Below are 26780 nucleotides of genomic sequence, written 5' to 3'. Positions count from 1 at the left end.
GGTGGGATGGAGATGGTGAGAGTTCAAAGCATGCATGTTCTTGTTAAAGTGATGGAAAAGACAGGTGGGATTAAGGAAGCCTGACTGACGAGGCTCTGGTCCGGAAAAAGGAGGAGTCGGCCAACTATAGGTAGCTGGGATCAAGTGTAGCCCTGGAGATGTTTAGGAGACTGAAGGAAATCAGGAGAGCAGAAAGGAGACAGGAGATAGCTCTGACAGATAAGATTAAGGAGAATCCGAAGAATTGTTTTCAATATATTAGAGAGGATATGACTTCTCAGAGAGGATATGACTTCTCAGAAATCAAAGCTTTCTATGATGCATCTGTAGAAATTGGTATGTGTCAATTGAGACGTCACATTTCCTTGGTCTTCTAAGGTGGTAGAGGCATCGGGGTGCAGGATCTTCCAGTATTGTGTTCGCTTTGATACTCTTTCGTCCTGCAGTTCTTGCTTTTTCCAAAAACTGTCTTCCATTCACCATGCTTTCTGGACTGATCTCCCTGATTCTGCCTCATTGCTCATAAACTCATCCTTTCCAACAATCTCCTTGTAAGACACTCGCTGTTTTTTAGACTTTCCCTGGTATTATTCAATTTCTTAAGTATCTTAGAGTATTGTTTATGTTAAAGATTCCTACTTGTGTTTTGTGTATTCTGTGTTTTTATGACTGTTGGCAGATCAATTTCTCTCCTAGGATAAATATTCTATCATATTGTATCGTATAAATGCAAGTTGTTGTTTTGTACAGCACAGCGTCCCACTCAAAGGTGGAAGAGGAAGTGCTAATATGATACAAAAGTGCAAGTTGTGCTCAAGAGAGAACTACATTAGTAAGTGATGGCATTTTTTTAATTGACTGGTGTTTTAATTACACAGCCCTTTTCAATCTTTTCTGACTATAAATTGGAAAATTGATTCCAATAGTATTTATTCCATTAGTGACTAGAGTTTTAATACTTTGCAAATGTATATCAGTCTGATTTTTTCTGTTTGACTGTTTTCTGTTTTTGGCCTATATCATACACAAATGTATTAACAACTAAAAATGTTGAACACAAGCTTAAATTGTTGATGACATCTTGATGGCTGCTGGCACTGGAAGCAAGTTCTATTTTTTTTGCAAGTACTCTAAATTCAGCATGTTTACCATACAAAAAAACAATTCGGAGCATCTGATGGATGTACTTAAACAGTATTATTTCTGAAGAAGGGTCTTGACTCAAAATGTCACACATTCCTTCTCTCCAGAGATGCTGCCTGTCTACTCCAGCATTTTGTGTCTACCAACCGTATTATTTCCGTTATTCGTAGATCAATTATGCCAGTTAACTGGTTGGCTGTGACTTTTAATTGAGATATTTTCATACGCAGTGTATCCTGCGTATGCACTGTGGGGCTAAGAGCTTGGTTTGCCCATTGCTGAGTATTGGGCAATGATTTTTATTTTTGTGGGATGTGCATGTCAATGATCAAGCGAACAGGTAATGACCATCCCTTAATTGCCGATTGAAAGGTCGTGGTGAGATGTTGCCTTGAACTGTTGTAGTCCACATGGTAAAGGAAATCCCATGGTGATAATGGGAAAGGACTTCCAATATTTTGACTTGAAAACCATTAAAGCATGGAAAGGCAGTGGCAGAGAATGGCAGGCATTCCTATCTTGTTGCAGACTTCAGTGGTGAGGATGTAGGTTTGGTAGGTGCTGGCAAAGATGCCTTGGGGAGTTGCGGCAAATCTTGCAGTGTATTTACTCTGGCATGTTGCAGTGGTGGAGTAAATTTTAATATAGTGAATGGTTGTCAATCGAGTGGATAATCTTGGTCTGGATGGCATTCAGCTTCTTCACTGTTATGTTGTGTACTCTATTGCAATCCTGACATGCCTTTTAGAGTATAAACTGGAGGTGAATCAGTTACAATTGGACATCAGCCTTTGACCTACAGTTGTAAACATTTTATGTGACTGGTCTATTTAGTTTTCTGGTCAAAGTTGATGCACAAGATATTTTTGACCATTTCAGCAATGATAATGCCATTGAGTACCATGGGTGGGAAATCAAACTCTTTTGGAGATAACCCTTGCCTGGCACTTGTGTGGATCAGTAGTCACTTATCAAACTGGCCCAGGTCTTGCTCCATATTGACACAGAATATTTATTTTCTGAAGACTTTAACATCAATAAATCTCTTTTTCAACATGATGGTGGAAAGATCATTGATGAAGATACAGAAGATGATTTAGTTAAGGACACTACCCTGAGGAATTCCTGCAAGATGCCCTTGGACTTCGGGGAATGGTACCCAACAACCACAGCCATTATTTTGTGTTAGATATGACTAACCAGACAAGACTTTTTCCCCCTATTTCGCCCTTGAATTTGGTTTTGAATGCTGTTTTGATGTCGAGAAGAATGTTTTCACCTTGCCTCTGGAAATCACCTCTGGTCCATTTTGGATGGAGCTTTGATGGTGGGGACGACAACAGGATACAGAAGTGATCATCTTCTCAAACATCTGGCCGAAGATAGATGCCAACACTACAACCTTATTTTTAGCATATGAATTTTTTTGTTCATGGCGTAGTGACTTAGTTGTTCATTGCTATTAACAATGGGATCTGATACCAACACCTCAAAATCTGATCTGGATTATACGATTGCTTAGCTCCTTTGCAGCATGTCACCTCACTGTTTAGGCTGCGTGTAATACCAAACAGCTACACCAGGTTGGTGCTGCATTTTTACTTGTGCCTTTGGCTGGCCTTTGTATGCTTATACTTTTGAACCAGCATTGATGACTTGGCTTGATTGGCATGGTAAAATGAGAGATGTCGACCTATATGATTATAAACTGGCCTGTCTTGTTGACAATGCCACAAGATTTCAAAAATCCAGTCACTATTGAGGAATAATATGGACACTATCCCATGATATTTTGCCATTTACTCGCCACCTTGAGAAGTTCTGACATGTCATGGGATAGGGTGTATGCCAGCATCAGGATGGAGAAGTCCAGGACTCTGGCTGCAATGTATAAATATGTGAGGCATAGTATTGGATTGTGTCCCAGTTTATGAGTGCCCCAAGATGTCTGTGCAAGGGGTTTGTCTAGCTGGATAATTCCAAACCACTGCTGAATTGGGCATTGGATAGTCTGTGTAGTTTTATTATGTTTTGTACCAATTTGATACAATTGCATGGCTTGCTATAACTTTTCAGGTGGCATTACTGTTGTTCTGATGTCACAGATACTAGCTTTTCTTTAATTCCGGATTTATTTTAATTAACTAAATATAGGTTCCCCACCTGGTCCTTTTTGGATTTGAATCCTTGCCTCTTTGGATTACTAGTCCATTATGTTAATCACTTGCTTCCATTTCTTTAAAATGATAATCTGCACTTAGCTGCTGGAGTACTTTGGAAATTCGCATCACAAGATCTTTAGATTTTTCAAAAATTTAAGAGCAGTAAGCTTAAATGATGAAAAACATTTTGTTTTGGTATGAAAAGATATGATTCATAGGATGATAATCTGTTGAGACTACGGTATAGCTCCATTTGAATTTCTCAAGTCATTTCAATCCATCCCATCCCCCCTTTTCTAGTCCCTTCAAACTTGCAACAGACACCTCACATGATCTTCAATAACTTTCAATTTCTAGGCCCCACATTGCCTTATCTTTACCATGGACATCCAGTCCCTCTACATCTCCATCACCCACCAGGAAGTTCTTAAGGTATTCCCATTTTTCCTTGAATGTGGCCTAATCAATTTCCCTCTATTAACACTTTCCTCCACCTGGTGAAACGTCCTCGCCCTCAACGACCTCTCCTCACTTTCTCCAAGTTAGCCATGGGCACTCGCATGGGCCCTAGATATGCCTACCTTTCTGTTAGTTATGTCGAACAGTCCTTGTTCCGGGCGTACATTGGCAACCCCCCCCCCCCCACACACCAACTCTTTCTCTGCTACATCCTGATTGCTTCGGCATTTTAATGAGAATTATAATGACCAATCATTTAATTTTATTTTTTTTTAGATATTCTGAAGGACACTATCAAGCCATACAATGTAAGTGGGCTTTTGACCTTACGAGTTGTTTCTGTTTACTGTTGTGGTTGAGTAATCTGTTTTGCTTGAACATGTGTCTGTGTTTTCCTCGAATCAATTGATGAATTATGCTTCTACTTGTTTGTGTTTGCATACAAAATGATTCTGTAAATATGGTGTTATTCAGGTGTGATTCTCTTTTACAAAAGGCTGAAGACAGTGAAAAATTTAAGACTATTGTACATTTTGAATGTCGCGGGTTGGAGCCAGTTGACTTTCAACCACAGGTAACTGGGAGACCTCCTTGATACCTTAAGCTAGATTCTGTTTAGACTCAAATTAACTGACAGATGTTCTCGGGTTCAAACTCAGCTCTGCTTGTCCCCTTTCATCTGATGTCACGGCACTCCTATTTTACCCAAACCATTCCCTCCATATAAACTCTCCTGTTCATATTCATAGACAATAGGTGCAGGAGGAGGCCATTCGGCCCTTCGAGCCAGCACCGCCATTCAATGTGATCATGGCTGATCATTCTCAATCAGTACCCCGTTCCTGCCTTCTCCCCATACCCCTTGACTCTACTATCCTTAAGAGCTCTATCTAGCTCTCTCTTTACATGACTTTGAATCTGCCATTTCCCATCGCTGTCCCTACTTTCATTTGCTCAGTTACCAATGAGAACATTTCCCTTTGTATTGCTTACCATGCAGGTTTCTGTGCTGTTTTTTTAAAATCCTGCTTCCAGGAAAGTAATGCTTTCAGATCACCTGCTGTTTAAAATTCCACAATTTGACTTCTATTTGCCATCATAGCTATTGGCTTGCAGCAGATTGTAAGAGAACTAACATTTAGGAACTGTCTTCTTGTTTTTGTAATCTACCATTTCACTTTTTGTTCATCTTTAAATCCCATCTTCTTTCCCCTTATTTTCCCTTCTGAACTATTTTTTTCCAGATTCATTAAGTTTTGTTACAGCATTAATTGACATTCATTGTCTGCTGCAGGCTGGATTTGCTGCAGAAGGAGCAGAGTCTGGAACACAATTTGATGAAATTAATCTACTGGAAAAGGTGAGATAATTCATATTAGTCGTATGCGCCAAGACACCATGAAATTTCTTGTTCACATGGTCACAGTAAACAGCATAATTATAGTAATGATAAATACAACAGTGCAAAACAGCAGACTGGTGCAAGATCAAAGTGCAGTCCGGAAGTGTTAAAAAAAAATAGAATAACTGAATGAGGTAGATTTGAAATTATGAGACAGCACCTCATGAAGGAGGGAAATATGTCATTGTTTCAGGAGTCTGAAAACAGTAGAGGAGAAGCTGTTCTTGAGTCTGAACATCCAAGCTTTTAAGGTTTGCGTATCTCCTCTAAGAGAGGATATGAAAACAGGATGGCCTGGGTAGCAGGTATCCTTGATGAATCTTCCAATCTTCTTGAAGAAATGCACCATGAAAATGAACTGGATGGAAGGAATTGACAAACCTGTGTTCGACTTGGCTGTGTTCACTACTCTCTGTGGGTTCAGACGGCCAAGAGCAATGTAGTTGCCATATCGGGCTGAGTGGAGGAGAGAGAAACCGTTGCAAGGTCAGGCCGCATTTAGGGGAAACAAATGGAGGAGGGATCACCTTGTGAGGTGCACCAATGAGACCGCCTTCACCCACCAGTTGACTCAGCTGTTGTTGTGGCTCACATTGTAGCCCCTGGCCTTCAGCACTTTCTTCAGGACAGTTAGTCACAGTGGGGCTCCCTCCCCTCTCACCTGCCGCTGCTTCTTCCTGTTGACCTGCTCCCCCGGTCTGTTATAACAGGGGTTTACTGTATTGGCAAATGGGACTAGCCCAGTATGCCAAAAGGTGGACCAATTGGCCTGTTTCCATGCTGTTATAGCTCCATGCCCAGGTTCAAATAGCTTCATATTCAAATGCTGATATAATTTATTGCTTTATTTTGTTTAGGACTGGACTGATTATGACGAGAAAATCCGAGAGTCAGTGGGAATCTACGAAGTCACGCATAAGTTTGTTAAAATATGAACACTCCAAATGATGTTATCCTTCTGCTTAAATGGACAAACTCCCAGCCTCAGCAAAACATCCTCATTTTACTACTTGTGCTCTTAATGTCTTGGGTCCTGTCCATGAAGATTCCACATCAAAGTATACAGCTGAAATTAGAGGATTTATCTTGGAAACTTTCTAGTTTTAAAAATGGCAACCAATTTGGGTGGAAGATACTTTGTTACATTGAATTTTGACCATAACACAGTAAAAAATTGGCACTCATTTTGTTTGTCGGTAGCGCAGCGGTAGAGTTGCTGCTTTACAGCGAATGCAGCGCCGGAGACTCAGGTTCGATCCTGACTACGGGTGCTGCACTGTAAGGAGTTTGTACGTTCTCCCCATGACCTGCGTGGGTTTTCTCCGAGATCTTCGGTTTCCTCCCACACTCCAAAGACGTACAGGTATGTAGGTTAATTGGCTGGGTAAATGTAAAAATTGTCCCTAGTGGGTGTAGGATAGTGTTAATGTGCGGGGATCGCTGGGCGGCACGGACTTGGTGGGCCGAAAAGGCCTGTTTCCGGCTGTATATATATGATATGATATGATAATTCACCAAAGAAAACTTTCGTATCTCTGAATATGCTTTCAGAGATTTCTAGGATTTAGAATATTAGTAGCCTCAAAGAATTAAGTGACTTGCAGCTGCCATCATAACAAAATAATTATTGAAATTAAATATCAGACATACCAATGGGAATATCAAATTACTTTATTTTTAGTTTCATTTAAAACAGCAACTATTAAAATATCTCTTATTTTGACTATATGCATTAATTTCTGCCAATAACACACTGAACTTTGATAAGCGCCTGGCTAATGTCCGATTCAAATATAAAATAATCACAATATTAAGCACCTACAAATAGCATAATTCAGGGTAACATTTATATTTTAGTGAATATAAAAAGCCTGAATTGTTTTCCTGACACTAAGATATTAATTATGTGTTTGAAAATCAGGATTAGTTAGTGCAATCAACATCATGAAATAATTAAGCGCATAAAAATAGTAGGCATTTTGGCTGTGTACTTATCAAACTGGCAAAGGAAATAAAATTGAATACGTTGGTTTGCCTCGAGCCTTTCAGTGAATTATTCTGGGGCTCAGTAACCCTCCAGCAGTCCTGGAAGAATTGGATGGTTTTAAGATTACTAGGAAGTAGAGTCAACCTCATAACCAGTCTGGTCAAGTAAACCTATACATCTGATGCATTTTAACTAGTAATTGTTAAAATAGTGCATTTTAAAAAGTGCTTTTTTAAAAAACTTCCCAATATGTACGAATTAAAATTGAAATAATGCTTCTAATTATGCAAACAATATAATTGGTAGATGAGCAAAAACAAAGCGCCAGAGTAACTCAACAGGTTAGGCAGAATCTTTGAAGAACGGACAGGTGATGTTTTGGGTCAGGAGTCTTGATTAGTACAGGTGTCAGGGGTTATGGGGAAAAGGCAGGAGAATGGGGTTAGGAGAGAGAGATAGATCAGCCATGATTGAATGGCAGAGTAGACATGATGGACCGAATGGCCTAATTCTACTATCACATGACCTTATGAGGAGTCTTCAGAAATGTCGACTCCAGACGCTGCCTGGCTTGCTGAGTAGCACATAATGTTTTTGGCTCAAGATTCTAACATATGCAGTTCCTTATGTCCAATTGGAAGAGTGTAAAATAAACACTGTCCCAATTAAAACTGAACCATTTCCTAACAACTCTTTATAAATGTTTTAAGAGATATGTAGAATTATTTGAGTTAAACTTGGATCATAAAACTTCATAAACTAAAGTGAAACTGAAAAGGAAATGCTACATCCCAAAATTAAATAGAAATTGTGACCTTAAAAGTTTTAATCACATTATTGGCTATATTTAGAAAAGGTTAGTCCTACCTTTTACCATATGTGTATCATAAGATTCCATCACCGAGTGGCCAATGGGTGTAAATGAATAAATGAATATATTGATCAAGTTAAAAATCATCCCCAACAAATTAATAAAGCAAAATTAAATATGACTAATAACGCACCTTGGTATTCCTCTTTAGCTAATCAAGAATTAAACCTGGACTTAAATACAGTATAATAGACAAAAAAAGTATTCATTAGTGGCTGAATATTTTCAGCAATGTGATAATAAAAATAACAACTACATATTTATAAAGGAGCAGACTCGGGTTAAGGAAGCAGGCAAAAGTGGACAGGAGCCACATTAAGCCTAATCAAAATATGTGAAGATAGACACAAAATGCTGGAGTAACTCAGCAGGTCAAGCAGCATCTCTGGAGCAAAGGAATAAGTGACGTTTCGTGTTGAGATGTCTTCAGACTGAAAGTCGGGAGACGGAAACTAGAGGTATGAAAAGGTTCAGTACAAATCAGAGCCGGCACTGAAGATCCATGAAAGGTGGAGTCCCCAATGGTCCATTGTTGGCTGTGGAAGAGGTGATAACAAAGGGGTATATGGATGCAAACAGTGAAAGTAGCAGGATGACGGGTGGGGGAAGGGCAGAGAGAGAGAGGGAATGCAAGGGTTACTTGAAATTGGAGAAATCAATTTCATATCGCTGGGTTGTGCGCTGCCCAAGCAAAATACGAGGTGCTCTTCCTCCAATTTGCCGTGTGGGTTCACTGACAGTGGAGGTTAATACAAAGGAATACAGATCAAGTTATTTCACGCATTGTATGTTAATATCAAGTACATCCAAGTCAGAGGTAGCACTGTTGAATAAAAAGGGTCCTCAATTATATACCTCAACTCCAGCTACAGAAGAGCATATTGATGTTTTATTCCAGTAATCTGGCTCCTTAATAAAAATGTCAAGTTATGTTTTTGAGTAGTTGGCTCAGGCTCCATAAACATTTCACAGTGGACACCTCATTGGTATCAGCAGACATTTACACCTGTAATTTATCTGGTCTGCTTCCACCTGGATTAAAAGGATAAATCATTTATGTCTCACCCTCATTAACATTCAAAAACTGTAATCAGGTGTTTTATCATTTATAATGCAATGATTAAGTGATAACATTAGTAGTACATTTTAAGACCCCCAAATTCAGTAACTGCAGGATAATATCAACTTGTTTCCTTCAATTCCTGAAACTCAACCACTGATTGATTGTCCATCCAAAACATCAAAAATATCATCCAGACTTTTATAGATACACTTTACGAATTCCTTAACATCTCGAGCAGGATAGCTGGAGATATTGTAACCTATCCAGTTATCATGAACACTATATCCAACACCAAAACCATCAGGAACAACAGGTGCAAAGCCTCCTAACTGGATAGCAGGACTGGTTAGGGTGCTGGTAGAAAGAATGTTGTGGTTAATTTGAATATACGACGGATCTTGGAAAAGTTCTGGTAGAGGCATTCCTTTAGATTTTGTCATGTAACACAAGGCAAATAAATGGCGGTCAAATCCCTGAGCTGTGGAAAACAAAATAAATCAACTTTAGTGACCAGTGCCTGAAGGATACTGGAAAATGAATTACATTTATTATATTTGATGCTGGATATAATGTAAACATTTATCAAAAGCATCTCTGGATGGTGCAAGACTGAAATAACAAAGCTGAAAATATTCAGCTGGTCAGGCAGCTTCAAAGGAGAGAAAACTTAACGTATCAGGTTGATAATGTTTCATGCAAACTTCCTTTCAGTGTTGCTGAATATTTGCTTTATTTAGCATTTTAAGTTTAAACATATTATGCAAGATATTAGTTAGGCTTTATTTAGTATATAGTCTAGTTTTAGTCCCTTACACGGTGAGTGATAAAATTAGAAAAAATTGAAAGAGCACAAACTATTCTCAGTCTGAAGCACCATTGTCAGTGATCACACATTCCTCTTGCAGACCCAAAGAATAGAGGGCAGATTTCCAGCAGTGCAACAAACCCATTCACTCTGCATGAGCATGTCTCTGCCTGCTCATGTCCCACCGAACTTATTTCCACCTACCTCGACTCCATCCTATCCCCCCCTGGTTAAATCCCTCCCCACCTATGTCCAAGACACCTCTCCATCTCCTCGATAACTTCCGGTTCCCAGGCCCCTACTCCCTCATCTTTACCATGGATGTTCAGTCACTCTACACTTCCATCCCCCACAAGGATGGTCTCGAAGCCTTCCGTTTCTTCCTCGACCGTAGAACCAGCCAATCCCCATCTACCAACACTCTCTTCCGCCTAGCAGAGCTGGTTCTTACCCTCAACAACTTCTCCTTTGACTCCTCCCACTTCCTCCAAACCAGAGGCGTAGCTATGGGCACTCGCATGGGCCCTAGCTACGCCTGCCTCTTTGTCGGGTACGTCGAACAATCCCTGTTCCGGGCGTACACCGGCCCCATCCCCGAACTCTACCTCCGCTACATCGACGACTGCATTGGTGCTACCTCTCGTACCCATGCAGAACTCACTGACTTCATACACTTCACTTCCAATTTCCATCCTGCCCTTAAATATACCTGGACTATCTCCGACATCTCCCTCCCGTTTCTGGACCTCACCATCTCCATCACAGTAGACAGACTAGTGACGGACATTTACTATAAACCCACTGACTCGCACAGCTATCTGGACTACACTTCTTCCCACCCTGTTCCCTGCAAGAAGTCTATCCCCTACTCCCAATTCCTCCGTCTACACCGCATCTGTGCCCAGAATGAGGTGTTTCACACTAGGGCGTCAGAGATGTCCTCATTCTTCAGGAAACGGGGCTTCCCCTCTTCCATTATAGACGAGGCTCTCACTAGGGTCTCTTCTACATCCCGCAGCTCCGCTCTTGCTCCCCCTCCCCCCACTCGCAACAAGGACAGAATCCCCCTTGTTCTCACCTTCCACCCCACCAGCCAGCGGATCCAACAAATCATCCGCCAACATTTCCGTCACCTACAACGGGACCCCACCACCGGCCATATCTTCCCATCCCCTCCCCTCTCTGCGTTCCGCAGAGACCGTTCCCTCCGTAACTCCCTGGTCCACTCGTCCCTTCCTACCCAAACCACCCCAACCCCGGGCACTTTCCCCTGCAACCGCACGAGATGCAACACCTGTCCCTTTACCTCTCCCCTCAACTCCATCCAAGGACCCAAACAGTCTTTCCAGGTGAGACAAAGGTTCACCTGCACCTCCTCCAACCTCATCTATTGCATCCGCTGCTCTAGATGTCAACTTATTTACATCGGCGAAACCAAGCGCAGGCTCGGCAATCGCTTCGCTCAACACCTGCGCTCGGTCCGCATTGACCAATCTGATCTCCCGGTGGCCGAGCACTTCAACTCCCCCCTCCCATTCCCAGTCTGACCTTTCTGTCATGGGCCTCCTCCAGTGCCATAGTGAGGCCCACCGGAAATTGGAGGAACAGCACCTCATATTTCGCCTGGGCAGCTTGCAGCCCAGTGGTATGAACATCGACTTCTCCAACCCCTTATTCTTAAACTGTTCCTCTGTCCCTCTCTTCCCCTCCTCCTTCCCAGATCTCCCTCTATCTTCCTGTCTCCACCTATATCCTTCCTTTGTCCCGCCCACCTGACATCAGTCTGAAGAAGGGTCTCGACCCGAAACGTCACCCATTCCTTTCCTGAGATGCTGCCTGACCTGCTGAGTTACTCCAGCATTTTGTGAATAAATACATTCACTGAACCGTCAGGACGCTGTGACGTATGCCTGCAAGATACCCTTGCCACTGAATAGCTATGATTGCTTTTCTGTGCTCGACATTAATAGCTCTTACAAGGCTTCTTTAACGTGCTAATTTCCAAGGAGGGTATCTTAAATAAGATTAGCCATGAAGAAAATCAAGGACCACGATGGTCATGCTTGCTATTTAAGGATTAGTATCACTTATTCAAGACAATCTTTGAAGCTACTGATTGGAAGAGTATTTCTCATGGGGGCCAAATTAATATTCTACCATTTAGTTGTAATTTGATCACATCATCCAAATTATAAATTAAATTAGCATAACAGCAGACATCTGAGCTACTCTGAGCCAAGTAAGAACAAAACAAAACCCCTACTTTTCTGCTCTTTATCACCATCCTATGTGCTCTGATTGAAAAAAAACCCATTTGAAACATAGAAAAATAGGTGCAGGAGTAGGCCATTCGGCCCTTTGAGCAAGCACTGCCATTCAATATGATCATGGCTGATCATCTAAAATCAGTACCCCGTTCCTGCCTTCTCCCCATATCCCTTGATTCGTTTAGCCCTAACATCTAAATCTAACTCTCACTTGAAATTATCCAGTGAATTGGCCTCCACTGCCTTCTAGACAATAGACAATAGACAATAGGTGCAGGAGTAGGCCATTCAGCCCTTCGAGCCAGCACCGCCATTCAATGCGATCATGGCTGATCACTATCAATCAGTACCCCGTTCCTGCCTTCTCCCCATACCCCCTCACTCCGCTATCCTTAAGAGCTCTATCCAGCTCTCTCTTGAAAGCATCCAACGAACTGGCCTCCACTGCCTTCTGAGGCAGAGAATTCCACACCTTCACCACCCTCTGACTGAAAAAGTTCTTCCTCATCTCCGTTCTAAATGGCCTACCCCTTATTCTCAAACTGTGGCCCCTTGTTCTGGACTCCCCCAACATTGGGAACATGTTATCTGCCTCTAATGTGTCCAATCCCCTAATTATCTTATATGTTTCAATAAGATCCCCCCTCATCCTTCTAAATTCCAGTGTATACAAGCCCAATCGCTCCAGCCTTTCAACATACGACAGTCCCGCCATTCCGGGAATTAATCTAGTGAACCTACGCTGCACGCCCTCCATAGCAAGAATATCCTTCCTCAAATTTGGAGACCAAAACTGCACACAGTACTCCAGGTGCGGTCTCACCAGGGCCCGGTACAACTGTAGAAGGACCTCTTTGCTCCTATACTCAACTCCTCTTGTTACGAAGGCCAACATTCCATTGGCTTTCTTCACTGCCTGCTGAACCTGCATGCTTCCTTTCATTGACTGATGCACTAGGACACCCAGATCTCGTTGAACTCCCCCTCCTCCTAACTTGACACCATTCAGATAATAATCTGCCTTTCTATTCTTACTTCCAAAGTGAATAACCTCACACTTATCTACATTAAACTGCATCTGCCATGTATCCGCCCACTCACACAACCTGTCCAGGTCACCCTGCAGCCTTATTGCATCTTCCTCACAATTCACACTACCCCCCAACTTAGTATCATCTGCAAATTTGCTAATGGTACTTTTAATCCCTTCGTCTAAGTCATTAATGTATATCGTAAATAGCTGGGGTCCCAGCACCGAACCTTGCGGTACCCCACTGGTCACTGCCTGCCATTCCGAAAGGGACCCATTTATCCCCACTCTTTGCTTTCTGTCTGTTAACCAATTTTCTATCCATGTCAGTACCCTACCCCCAATACCATGTGCCCTAATTTTGCCCACTAATCTCCTATGTGGGACCTTGTCGAAGGCTTTCTGAAAGTCGAGGTACACCACATCCACTGACTCTCCCTTGTCAATTTTCCTAGTTACATCCTCAAAAAATTCCAGTAGATTTGTCAAGCATGATTTCCCCTTCGTAAATCCATGCTGACTCGGAACGATCCCGTTACTGCTATCCAAATGCTCAGCAATTTCGTCTTTTATAATTGACTCCAGCATTTTCCCCACCACTGATGTCAGACTAACTGGTCTATAATTACCCGTTTTCTCTCTCCCTCCTTTCTTAAAAAGTGGGATAACATTTGCTATCCTCCAATCCACAGGAACTGATCCTGAATCTATAGAACATTGAAAAATGATCTCCAATGCTTCCACTATTTCTAGAGCCACCTCCTTAAGTACTCTGGGATGCAGACCATCGGGCCCTGGGGATTTATCAGCCTTCAGTCCCATCAGTCTACCCAAAACCATTTCCTGCCTAATGTGGATTTCCTTCAGTTCCTCCATCACCCTAGGTTCTCCAGCCCCTAGAACATTTGGGAGATTGTGTGTATCTTCCTCAGTGAAGACAGATCCAAAGTAACGGTTTAACTCGTCTGCCATTTCTTTGTTCCCCATAATAAATTCCCCTGCTTCTGTCTTCAAGGGACCCACATTTGCCTTGACTATTTTTTTCCTCTTCACGTACCTAAAAAAACTTTTGCTATCCTCCTTTATATTATTGGCTAGTTTACCCTCGTACCTCATCTTTTCTCCTCGTATTGCCTTTTTAGTTAACTTTTGTTGCTCTTTAAAAGAGTCCCAATCCTCTGTCTTCCCACTCTTCTTTGCTATGTTATACTTCCTCTCCTTAATTTTTATGCTGTCCCTGACTTCCCTTGTCAGCCACAGGTGTCTCTTACTCCCCTTAGAGTCTTTCCACCTCTTTGGAATAAATTGATCCTGCAACCTCTGCATTATTCCCAGGAATACCTGCCATTGCTGTTCTACCGTCTTCCCTGCTAGGGCCTCCTTCCAATCAATTTTGGCCAGCTCCCGCCTCATGCCTCTGTAATCCCCTTTGCTATACTGTAATACCGACACTTCCGATTTTCCCTTCTGCCTTTCCATTTGCAGAGTAAAACTTATCATGTTGTGATCACTGCCTCCTAATGGCTCTTTTACCTCTAGTCCCCTTATCAGATCAGGATCATTACACAACACTAAATCCAGAATTGCCTTCTCCCTGGTAGGCTCCAGTACAAGCTGTTCTAAGAATCCATCTCGAAGGCACTCTACAAACTCTCTTTCCTGGGGTCCATTTCCAACCTGATTTTCCCAGTCTACCTGCATGTTGAAATCTCCCATAACCACCGTAGCATTACATTTTTGACACGCCAATTTTATCTCCTGATTTAACTTGCACCCTAAGTCGAGGCTACTGTTTGGGGGCCTATAGATAACTCCCATTAGGGTCTTTTTACCCTTACAATTTCTCATTTCTATCCATACTGATTCAACATCTCCTGATTCTATGTCACCCCTTGCAAGGGAATGAATATCATTCCTTACCATCAGAGCAACCCCACCCCCTCTGCCCACCTGTCTGTCTTTTCTATACGTTGTGTACCCCTGAATATTCAGTTCCCAGCCCTGGTCCTCTTGTAGCCATGTCTCAGTGATCCCTACAACATCATACTTGCCCATGACTAACTGAGCCTCAAGCTCATCCACTTTATTTTTTATACTACGCGCATTTAAGTACAACACTTTAACTTCTGTGGCAGAGAATTCCACAGATTCACAACTCTCTGGGTGAAGTTTTCCTCATCTCAGTCCTAAATGGCCTACCCCTTATTCTTAAACTGTGGTCCCTGGTTCTGGACTCCCCCAACATCGGGAACATTTTTCCTGCATCTAGCCTGTCCAATCATTTAAGACTTGCATATGTTTCTATAAGATCCCCTCTCATCCTTCTAAATTCCAGTGAATACAAGCCCAGTCGACCCATTCTTTCATCTTATGTCAGTCCCGCCATCCCGGGAATTAACCTGGTGAACCTAGGCTGCACTCCCTCAATAGCAATAATGTCCTTCCTCAAATTAGGGGACCAAAATTGCACCCAATACTCCAGGTGCAGTGTCACCAGGGTACAACTGCAGTAGGACCTCCTTGCTCCGAAACTCAAATCCTCTCACTATGAAGGCCAACATGCCATTACCTTTTTCACTGCCTGCTGTACCTGCATACTTACTTTCAGTGACTGATGTACAAGCACACCCAGGTCTCGTTGCACCTCTCTTCCTAATCGGACACCATTCACATAATAATCAGCCTTCCTGTTCTTGCCACCAAAGTGGGGATAACCTCACATTTATCCACATTATACTGCATCTGCCCACTCACCCAACCTATCCAAGTCACCTTGCAGCCTCATAGCATCCTCATCGCAGCTCACACTGCCACGCAGCTTTGTGTCATCCGCAAACTTGGATGTCATTTTTAAATTCCCTCGTCTAAATCGTTAATATATATTGTAAATAACTGGGATCCCAGCACCGAGTCTTGTGGCACCCCACAAGTCACTGCCTGCCATTCTGAAAAGGACCCGTTAATTCCTACTCTTTGTTTCCTGTCCGTCAACCAGTTCTCTATCCATGTCAATATCCTATCCCCAATACCATGTGGTCGAGATTTGCATACTAATCGCTTGTGTGGTATCTTGTCAAAGGCTTTTTGAAAGTCCAGATACACCACGTCCACTGGCTCTCCCTTATCCAGTCTACTTGTTACATCCTCAAAATATTCCAGAAGATTAGTCAAGCATTTCCCCTTCATAAATCCACTCTGACTTTGACCGATCCTATCACTGCTTTTCAAATGCGCTGCTATAACATCTTTAACAAACGACTCAAGCATATTCCCCACTACCGATGTAAGGCTAACTGGTCTGTAATTCCCCTTTTTTTTCTCTCTCCCTCCTTTATTAAAAAGTGGGCTTACATTGGCTACCCTCCAGTCCACGGGAACTGATCCAGTGTCGAGAGAACATTGGAAAGTGATCACCAATGCATCCACGATTTCTAGGGCCACCTGCTTGAGTACTCTGGGATGCAGGTCATCAGGCTCTGGGGATTTATCTGCCTTCAGTCCCAACAGTTTACCTAACACCATTTCCTGACTAATGTGGATTCCCTTCAGTTCCTCCCTCCCACTAGATCCTCAGTCCCCATGTATTTCTGGGAGATTGTTTGTCTTCTTCAGTGAAAACAGAACCAAAGTACTTGTTTAACTGTTCTTTTTTCAAAGTATCAAAGTATGTTTAATTGTTTAATGAAAAAAAGCATTATGGGCTCAACCCCTGCTGCTTCAATGGAAAGTGTATAACTGGACATTAGCTGACTTGGATTGAATTTGGATGTAGTATTGGCAACTAAAGTCTGCCAGAGGTGTTGAAGGGTTTATGGACCCTATATCTTTCAACATCTTTAGAGGGAAGAATACAAAAAAGAAAATTTAAACTAAATCCATTAAAGCAAGCAAACCTGCACTTACCCATCACAGCCTCTTTGGTCAGCTGCCCGTGATACTTGGAGCACTCGTCTATCATTGCCTTCAGGTCTGAGTTGCTATGTTTTGAAGGTTCCTTCACAAATGCGTCACAGCACTTTTGGGTGTAAATGGTGGCAGGGCGGATGGTTTCTGTTCGTCCGTGTTTAAATGCCGCAGTGCTGCAAGACTCGTAAGTGGGTACAGTTCTATTGTACTGCCTCAGAAATGCCATCTGAATAGCGAGTTGTGCCACTGCATCAGGACTGAGGTTATGATTTTTTAGGAACACTTTCCCACCTTTTTTAAACTCAGTTGCGTCCATAGTCAAGGAGCTCACTGAAGTGTTGATTTTCTCTTTAGCATTCAAAATTCCCGCTTTTAGAACATCATCCAGTTTGAACTCGAGCTTCTGCACATTGTGAGAGGAGTCGACTGCTGCAGGCTGTGTTGTAGGCAAAACTGCTGGCCTATTGGTCGTGTCTTTGAAAACCTCATTCAGCAAACGCAGGACAGCCACACCATCCCCCCAGGAATGCTCAAAGTTCACGCCCGCACTGCCATCTTTGGTAAATATGAAACTGAACGACTTGTCATACCAGCGGTTAAAGCCATTTCCATGAAGCATGTTATGGGAGAGCTCTAGATGATCCTTAATGGTGATATCATCAAGGCAAACGCAGAAGACAGCACAATCTATTTTGTTCAGCACCTCTGCATTCCCAGCCTCCAACAACCTCTGTCTTAGCGAGGACCAAATATCCCGATTCTCACTTGTCAAGTGTCCAACAGGAAATTCAGGAGGGGGACTGGAGTCAGACAAAATATACTTGAAATGTGCCAGGATTTCTGCAGGCTTTGTGATCCTTCCATCTTGATCAATAACGTTAAATATATAGAAATGCCCATTTCTCATCACAAGCAAGTGCTTGCCACTGTCATCTGTAAGAAGCTCGTCTTGAACAGGTCTGGGAATACGAGTGGAGTTGAAGAGTCTGAAGTACTGAGACATATCAAGTGGATAGGCATTAACCATGTAAGCGCCATACCATGAAATAGAAGTGGGAACAAAGCGAATGATATTCTTAAACACAGCTGTATCACTTTTAGCAGGATTAAGGTGGAAAATTTCAGGTTCTAGTATGCCTGCTCGAAAAGTCTTCATGAAACGTACTGCAGATACAGTCATGTTGGCTGCTCTAATCAGCTGATTGTTGTGTGCAGGATTTGGATCAGGATTAAAAGATATAAAGGGATTGAAGTTCAGGACAACTGATTCACGAGCACTGAGGTACATATCAAACCATGGTCCTAAAAATAATGAGAAAAAGTCTTTTTAAAAGCTCTGAAAACATTAAAACATAATGTGTCCCATAATTAACTTTTTAGTTGCTTATCCAGTTTGTTTTATGGCATATTTTTCATTTATCTTGATTTACTCACTCATAATATGATACAGGCGTTTCCGTTCTCAAACACTTCACCCAGACAACATTCTCAACATGACGTTAGCAAGTGTTAAAAGATTCAATTGGCCAACATCAAAGTTGAGTTTGTGCCTATCCTCACTCAGACAAGCCCTTACCACCTGGGAACACTAAATAATCAAGGTGAAATTTGCCAATCTTTCCTCTACCCTAATTCAGGGCTTCCAAGGTCAGTTAACACTTATACCAAGTCAGAAGTCAACTCACACCATCAAGTCCAGAACTTGAATTTGGGACGTAAACAATGACTCGGTCATAATTTTTATTAGAATTATTCATGTCCTATCAGGTAGCAAAGCTACAATTCATGTATTGAGCTTTTGTATCAGGGAACATCATGAGAATGATTTTTTTAAAAACAATTAATAAATTGGGACAGTGGCGCATCGGAAGAGTTGCTGCATAACACCGCCAGAGACCTCAGTTCGATCCTGACTACGGGTGCTGTCTGTACATTCTCCATTCCAAAGACGTCCAGGTTTGTGGGTTAATTGGCTTCTATAAATTGTCCACAGTGTGTAAGGAAGAACTAGTGTACGGTGATCTGTGCTGACACGTTGGGCCTGTTTTCACGTCGTATCTCTAAAACAGTTTTTAAAAATCTTTAGTTTTGCTCTATCGTATCAGATCGAGAAGTTTGAGGATCTCACCTGAAATGTAACTGGTATGTTTGTTTTTTTTGTCCTGAGCCACAAGTTCTTCATGCAATTGTTTACCAATTCCCTGTTCAAAATCATGAATCAACTGTTCAGTTCTCCTATAACAAAGCAAAAACAAAATGTGGGCAGATACATACATAATTAGCCAAAGCTAGAAGCCAGAACACTTCGGATGGAAATAAAATGTTTGATCTGTTAAATGCCACTGTTGCCAGGTCTAAAATCCGAAACAGAGACTAGCTCACAGCTGGAAATCAGGTATTTGCTTATCGGAAGACATTTCATCAGCCTTAATGAGCCTTTCATAGAGATTTCGCATCACAGGTCCCTGAATGATCTATTAAAAAGTAGACAGACCGAGTCAATTGTAAACATTAGCTATTGAAAGAGATTATGCTTCAATTGTGACTTTATTTTTAAAGCACGTTAAAATGAATAAGTTAATGTATTAAAAGAACATACAACTTTCCTAATTTGATGCTTGCTTCATCTAAAGATTTTGAGGTTCACTCTGGAGCTTCATCGATACCTATTTTTCCTGCACGTCTGGACAGTGAACCAGTAGGCTGGTCTTCCATCGGTCACTCAGTCAAGCCATATTCATTCAGAGAATCATACAGCATAGAAATTGCCATTCAGCCCAACTCGCCCTTGCCGACCAAGATGCCCTATCTACACTAGTCCCACTTGCCTGTGTTTGGCCTATATCCCTCTTAACCTTCCTTTCCATGCACCTGTCCAAACGGCCTGTAAATGTTATAGTACCTGCCTTAACCACCTCCTCTGGCAACTTATTCCATATACCCACCACCTGTGTGAAAAAGTTGATCACTCAAGCAACCCAACGGCTGCCTTTTGAATTCTCCCACTACTGCTCAGACTCTGAAATACACTGAATCAACCAATTCAACGATTGCCTTTTCAAATCCCCTGATGCTGCACCAACGCTAAAATAAACAGAATCAACCAATCCAACTGCTGCCTTTTGAATTCTCGTGCTATTGCTCCGACACAGACATTATGTCTTCACAAATTGTCTGTGGAGAAGCAAGGCCCTTGTGATATCTCATTAACATCTTGAGAACAAGCGATGCAGCAAATAGGTTGCAAAATTTTCAATTTTCAACTTCTCTTAATCTTTGTAAAAATTTTAAATTATAAAAGGCAACCATCGTCTGATAAAAGATACAGATAGAAATCAATGGTTTGTGCTAAAATTACTGACACAATTCCTTAGAGGCTGACAATGGTTTCATACAATGAGAACCTGAGCTCAGCACACCAGGATGTTCTAGTCCATTCCCAGTTATATGATCCCAGCTCTTCGGCATCATATGAAAGGAAAGGGAATCTCTGCCAGTGCTCACACGCTATGATCACTATCCACTGATCTCCACTGGAAGAAAATAAATGGGTTGGTTACGTTTAAACGGGTTGGAATGTGAACCATCCAACAAAACATTCAATATCCAGCTTCATTAGTAGATGAAAGGAAAAATTTAAATTTGTACTGCTCACAGGATCATAGAAATGTTTTAATGGTGATGCTTAAGGGAAAACTGTTGGTCATGGAGAATTTTCTCTTGGTCAAACAGTGGCATTTGCATCTTTCCTTCTGCATGTAATTGCATATTTGAAACAAGTAGATAAAGTAAAGGAAAGGGGTGGGGAAGTGGCTGAAGTGTTCTGGATGAGCTTTTTGGGATTACTGCAATTACTGCTCTATTAGCTTTAAGACTGTTATGGATAAAGACAGGGCAGGCCCGCAAGTAAAAATTCTTAATTGGAGCAAGACCAATTTTCATGGTATGAGACAAGAACTTGCGCAAGTTGATTGGAGCAGGTTATTTGTAGGAAAAAGAACGTCTAGAAAGTGGGATGCTTTTAAAAGTGTGCTGACAAGAGTTCAGGGCATACATGTTCTTGTTAGAGTGAAGGGTAAGGCAGGTTGGCGTAAGGATGCTTGGATGACGAGAGAGACATTGAAGCTCTGTTCAAAATAAAGAGGCATGGGACAGGTATAGGACACTGGAATCAAATGTATCCCTGGAAGAGTTTCGGGAACTGAAGAGCACACTAAAGAAGGACATTAGGAGGGCAAAAAGGGGACAGGAGATAGATCTGGCAGCAAATATTAAGGATAATCCAAAGAGAATTTACGTACACTAAGAAAAGAGGGTAACCGGAGAGAACGGGACCCCTCAGGAATCAAAGCAGCCATCTCTGTGTGGAGCCACCAGAGATGGGCAAGGTCGTCAATGAGTATTTCCCCTCTGTTTTTACCATGTAGATAACCATGAGGACTAGTGAACTTAGGGCAGTCAATCAAACCATCTTAAGGGCAGTAAGAGGTGCTGAACGCCAAAGACCCAGTTCAAGTGTGTTACCATGAAGGTCGGAGAGAAGCAGCAGCCAGAAGCAGAGAGAGCGAGTATTGACCGGAAGTAGGTGAGTCAGAGGGAAAGAAGATTTTAAAAGAGGGGCAAAGGTCCAGGTTTGAGTCATTTACAAATTAGCCCTAAAGTAGTTGATTAGGTAACAGATAAAGAAGTGCAGCTGTAGCAGAGTGGCCTAGTTGGGAGCAGTCTTATTGAGGTGAAGTGCCTTGGTGAGCAAAGTGTGAGTCTTTGGCTCAGGTGTCTTGGTGAGTAAAGTGTGAGTCATGGCTCAAGCGTCTTGGTGAGTAAAGTGTGAGTTTTGGCGAGGAGGCTGAGGCTACACTTGATTTGAAATTTGTGATTTTTTTTTGTCCACTGAAGAAATGGAAGGCAAGTTGGTACAGTGTGTTTCCTGCAGGATGTGGGAAGTCAGGGACAGTGCTGGTGCTTCTGGAAACTGCACTAACAGAATTTAGCGAGTTCAGTATTTCGACTGAGCATGCGCAGGTCATAGGTCGCAGGGGCATAACATTCTCTCCGGCTGATCTGCTGCGTGTAAACAAACCTTCGATTCATCCGTATTTTCCAATTTTGCTTCGTAGAGGTAAGAAAATACTGCTTTCAAAACTGTTAAATAGGTGTATATATGGTTAATTTGTACAAAACTACTATGACTTTGTAGGTTTTACTGCTTTATACTTCAGTGAGTGAGCAAGATAGTGACTGAATAACAAGCATTTTTTTTTGTTTGGGGGGGTGGAAAATGAAATGTATGATTTCTATAATTATCAAGAGACTTCTGAATGAGTCACGGTTCATCTCTGAGGCTAGAATATTTATCGTTGTTAAGGTTTGATGCAAGTTAAGGACAGTGTTTTCTATTTCAGTGCTACACCGAACGTGTTCTCTTACCCGATCGCAGACATACTCGCTGCTAAGAAACAGTTAAGACAGGTACATGTATAGGACAGGTTTGGGGGGATATGGACCAAGCGCAGGCAAGTGGGACTAGTGTAGCTGTTGGTCGGTGTAGGCGAGTTGGGCCGAAGGGCCTGTTTCCACACTGTATCACTCTATGACTATATGAAAGTAGACAAATCTCCCAGGCCTGATCAGATATATCTGAAGTCACTGTGGAAAGCTACAGAAGAAATTGCAGATCCCTTGGCAGTTTTGAATCATCATTAAATATGAGTGAGGTGACGGAAGACTGGAGGGTGACAAATATTGTGCCCCTATTTAAGGGCTGCCAGGAAAAGCCTGGGTCCACATTATAGGCTGCTCTAGAAGGTTACATCACATGGGAGTCAAGGAGAGCTAGCCGACTGGATAGAAAATTGGCTGCATGGAACAAAGCAGAAGGTGATCGTGGTAGATTGTTTTTCAGCTTGGAGGACTGTGACTGGTGATGTGCCCGAAGGATCAGTGCTGGGCCCATTGCTGTTTGTGGTTTATATCAACGATTTGGATGAGGCATAATTAGCATGTTTGCAAATGACACTAAAGTTGGTGGTATTGTAGATAGTGAAGATGGTTATCAAAGGTTACAGCAGGATCTTGATCCTTGAGTTGGGCAAGTGAGCAGAGGAATGGTGAATGGAATTGAAAACAGATAAATGTGAGGTGTTGTATTTTAGGAAGTCTAGCCAAAGCAGCACCTTCACAGTAAATGGCAGGGCTCTGGGGAATGTTGTAGAGCAGAGGGATCTAAAAATTGTTCCTTGAAAGTGGCATCAAAGGTAGATAAGATAGTCAAGGCTTTCAGCACGTAGGCGTTCATCAGACAGGGTTTTAAGTATAGAAGTTGGGATGTTATGTTGCAGGTGTACAAGGTGCTGGTGATGTCACAATTGGAGTATTGTGTTCAGTTTTTGTTGCCCTGTTATAGGAAAGATGTTGTTAAGCTGGAAAGAGTGCATAGGTGATTTACGAGGATGTTGTCAGATCTTGAGGGCCTGATTTATAGGGAGAGGTTGGGCAGGCTAGGACTGTATTGGAACGTTGGAGAATTAGAGGTGATCTTATAGAGGTGTATAAGATCATGAGGGGAATAGATAGGGTAGATGCCTATCCTCCGATCTGAGTTTTGTTTATGGTAAGAGTGGAAAGATTTAATAGGAATCTGAGTGGCAACTTTTTCATACAGGGTATATGGAATGAGCTGCCTTACGAGGTAGTTGCGACAGAAACTATAACAACATCTAAAAGACATTTGCACAGTTACACAAATAGGAAAGACTTAGAGAGATATGGGCCAAATGTGGGCTGGTGGGATTAGTGTAGATGGAGCACCTTGGTCGGCATGGGCAAGCTGGACCAAAGGGCCTGTATAACTTTCTGACTTACCTATATTGGTCATTATCTAAAAGTGGCCTCTGTGCATTCAAGAAACGGCAGACTGTATCTTGCAGCTTTGGAATTGGTAACCTTTGTGTTATAAAAGATAAATTATGAAATGATTAGTTAACAGAATAAATTTTAATTTACATCATCTGCAATTTATTTATATATATAAAAAATGTTACTTATTAGCCACCAGGTTCAGCCTGAAGGTCCGATCAGTTTATATTTACTGTATAATACGTTTGGAATCACAGCCAGAAGTTGATGCACTGACTGGTAGGCTAGAGAAGCAGGGAGTGGGGGCGGAGGAGCCATAGGTGAAGGTTTGTAACTCAGGAGACAGCAATTGGACGGACAAGGTCCAAATAGGGATGGATAGTCAGTACAGATTTGTGCTTGGCAAATAATATCACAAATCTATTAGAGCTTTTTTTGAAGAGGTGTCCAAAAGGATTGATGAGGGCAGGGCAGTGGACATTATCTATATGGACTTTAGTAATGCCTTTGATAAGGTCTTAGGTGATAGGCTTGTCTGTAAGGTTAGATCACATAGGATTCAAGGAGAGTTAGCTAATTGGGTACATATTTGGTTTGATAGCAGGATGATAAAAGGGTAATGGTGGTTTGGACTGGAGGCCCAAGACTGTGATGTTTCACAATGATTGATGGTGGACCCCTTGTAGGTTGTTATTCATATAAACAATTTGAAATAGATAGTGCCAGGCACAGTTGGCAAGTTTGCGAATAATACTAAAATTAATGGTGTTACAGTGAAGGTTATCAAAAAATAAGTGGGCTAAGCAATGGCAAATGGCAGTCAATTCAGATAAGTGAAAGGTCACATTTTGGGAAAACAAACCAGGGTAGGACTTTCACAGCAGTATAGTACATACTAAATGACTTATGGGCTGGTATAGCAAATTTAAAAAACTTAAAGGAACAGTAAGGGGTCAAGTTTGTGTCTATGAAATACACTCAAATGAGTAACCAACATTATAAATATATTTTTTCTGTTAACCTTTTGGGAGACCATTCCCACATTTTCCTGATCTCGATGATGGTCTGAGCAATCCCTTATTCTGAACCAGTTCTAGATGCCTCAACCTGGAAAAATAACCTTCCTACAATGAGCTCAATTAGCCCCATGTGGATTTTGATAGTTTTGGAGATCATTCTTTATTCTTCTAAACACCACTGAATGCAGGGCTCTCCCCACACAGAAAGTTGGCATCCAGCAACCAGCCTGGTGAATCTTCATTGCCATGTCAAGTATATCCTTTTCTTAGGAAAGGACACAAATATAATTGGACCAAGACGTCTTTACTCCTGTACTCAAACACAGGCCATCGCCAGGTTACAAGTGCTCAAAGTGAACACTCATACATACAGACCAGCTCTAGTAACATTATTAAATTCAGGAGTCTAATATGTGCAGACACTCAATCTTACAATCGGCAGAACCAGCTTCCTCTCCTCATTTTCAGTCATTATTCTTTTTATCAGTCTGATGTGCTCTTGACACCATTCATTATAATATTGTAGAGGGATGGTTGCCACGTGGAATGATTTTGACGTATTTTACGACAATATCTTGTGTACATCTGTACAAACATAACCTATTCATTATCTGGGGATGACCTATGTACTCATAAAGACCAACTAATTTCTCTTCCTAATTGCTTGCCAAACCTGCAATTTGACTTTAAATGACATATATGTTTTCATATCTATCAATATTTTCTAATATGCCACCTTTTTAAAAAATCTGCTTTGATGCTTTCTTCATTGGTGCATTTACCACTTTACACTCATTAACCAGTTGTCAGCTGGTTATCCGCTCAACTGCCTTGTCTGAAGTCCAATTGAAACTTCTTTGCAGTCTCACTCATACATCTACGATTTGCAATACCAGCACAATTGGAAATAAAACATTTGAACCCGTTAGCCATTGATATATATGTAAGTGGGCCGGAGACCCCAATTCCCCAGTTGTGACCTGCCAACTGGACATTTTTTTGCCCCTGTAAACCACTAACCTTTGCTGTAACCAACTTACAGCAGCTACCCGGGCAACTATTTTTTTCGGTAAAAGTTTCGAATTGGGAGTTTTAGAACACAGTGATATTTGCAATTCCATTAACTCAGTGAAAAACACACCTTTCACTAATAGGGTTACACGCCCGCCAATATGTCAACACATTGGTCAGCAGTAAAACTTGCCAGAAACCTCCATAACCGCAAAGCATTGAAAATCCAGCCGGCCGCTGGAACAAAATCACGTTTTAAGAATATGTGTGCAGAGTTAATTTTGCAATGGCGCAGATCAGAACCTCGGGTGTTTTGCATGATTCCCTATCACACAATAGCCGGGAGAATTGCACTCAGACCCGGGAAGAAAGTGACACTGACCGCGGGAGACTCTTTTGGAAGTGGTTGGTGGGCACGATGCTCCGATGCAAGTAGTCGGTGTCGGGGCTGGAGCTGGAGTTGGAGCTGCTCGCCCGCTGCAGCGTCCAGCCGCCGACCGGAGCCCGAGCCCGGGCGATGCACCGCTCGCCTGGAGACGCCGCCGCCCAGCCCAGCTCCTTCAGCTTCAGCTTGCGGACAGCCGGTGAAAGCCGCAAGGCAGCCATCGCACCCGAAACCCGTGAATAATTCAAGGAAACTCGGTGTAAAGAGAAGCGCCACCACCGGCACCTGGATATTTCCGGCACGGCCCGGTTCTCCGCGGGCGATGGCGATGGCCGGCAGGCGGGCGGGCGGGAGCAGAGCGAGGCTCGTGCCTCTGCAGCACCAACGTCCGCTCACGTGAGGGGGCCACTGAGCA

At 42.2% G+C, this 26780-nt stretch overlaps 2 protein-coding genes across 4 annotated transcripts in view; one reads left to right on the top strand and one right to left on the bottom strand.

The window, feature by feature from the left end:
- Positions 1–9249, top strand: part of czib (CXXC motif containing zinc binding protein) — a 14002-nt gene extending 4753 nt beyond the window's left edge. Inside the window, exons 3-7 of one of the 2 annotated variants that reach the window (XM_078407327.1) lie at positions 751–832; positions 4041–4072; positions 4261–4338; positions 5059–5124; positions 6024–9249. In XM_078407327.1, coding sequence (XP_078263453.1) covers positions 751–832; positions 4041–4072; positions 4261–4338; positions 5059–5124; positions 6024–6101 — 336 coding nt within the window. In that variant the 3' untranslated portion in view covers positions 6102–9249. The remainder of the gene's footprint in view (positions 1–750; positions 833–4040; positions 4073–4260; positions 4339–5058; positions 5125–6023) is intronic. The other variant, XM_078407326.1, reaches the window with a different exon arrangement.
- Positions 6826–26780, bottom strand: cpt2 (carnitine palmitoyltransferase 2). Of its 2 annotated transcripts, none has more exons than XM_078407323.1 (5): positions 26363–26780; positions 23957–24037; positions 19224–19330; positions 17093–18397; positions 6826–9565 (listed from the first exon to the last, which is right to left on the bottom strand). In XM_078407323.1, exons 1-5 carry the CDS (start codon positions 26584–26586, stop codon positions 9234–9236), a joined length of 2049 nt encoding a protein of 682 aa, XP_078263449.1. In that variant the 5' UTR covers positions 26587–26780; the 3' UTR covers positions 6826–9233. The 2 variants fall into 2 exon arrangements, with proteins under 2 accessions (XP_078263449.1, XP_078263451.1); XM_078407325.1 differs by lacking the exon at positions 26363–26780 and adding an exon at positions 26111–26244.

Source organism: Rhinoraja longicauda, chromosome 11, assembly GCF_053455715.1.
Source record: "Rhinoraja longicauda isolate Sanriku21f chromosome 11, sRhiLon1.1, whole genome shotgun sequence".
NCBI classification, from domain to species: Eukaryota; Metazoa; Chordata; class Chondrichthyes; order Rajiformes; family Arhynchobatidae; genus Rhinoraja; species Rhinoraja longicauda.
This window is presented reverse-complemented; position numbering and strand designations above follow the sequence as displayed.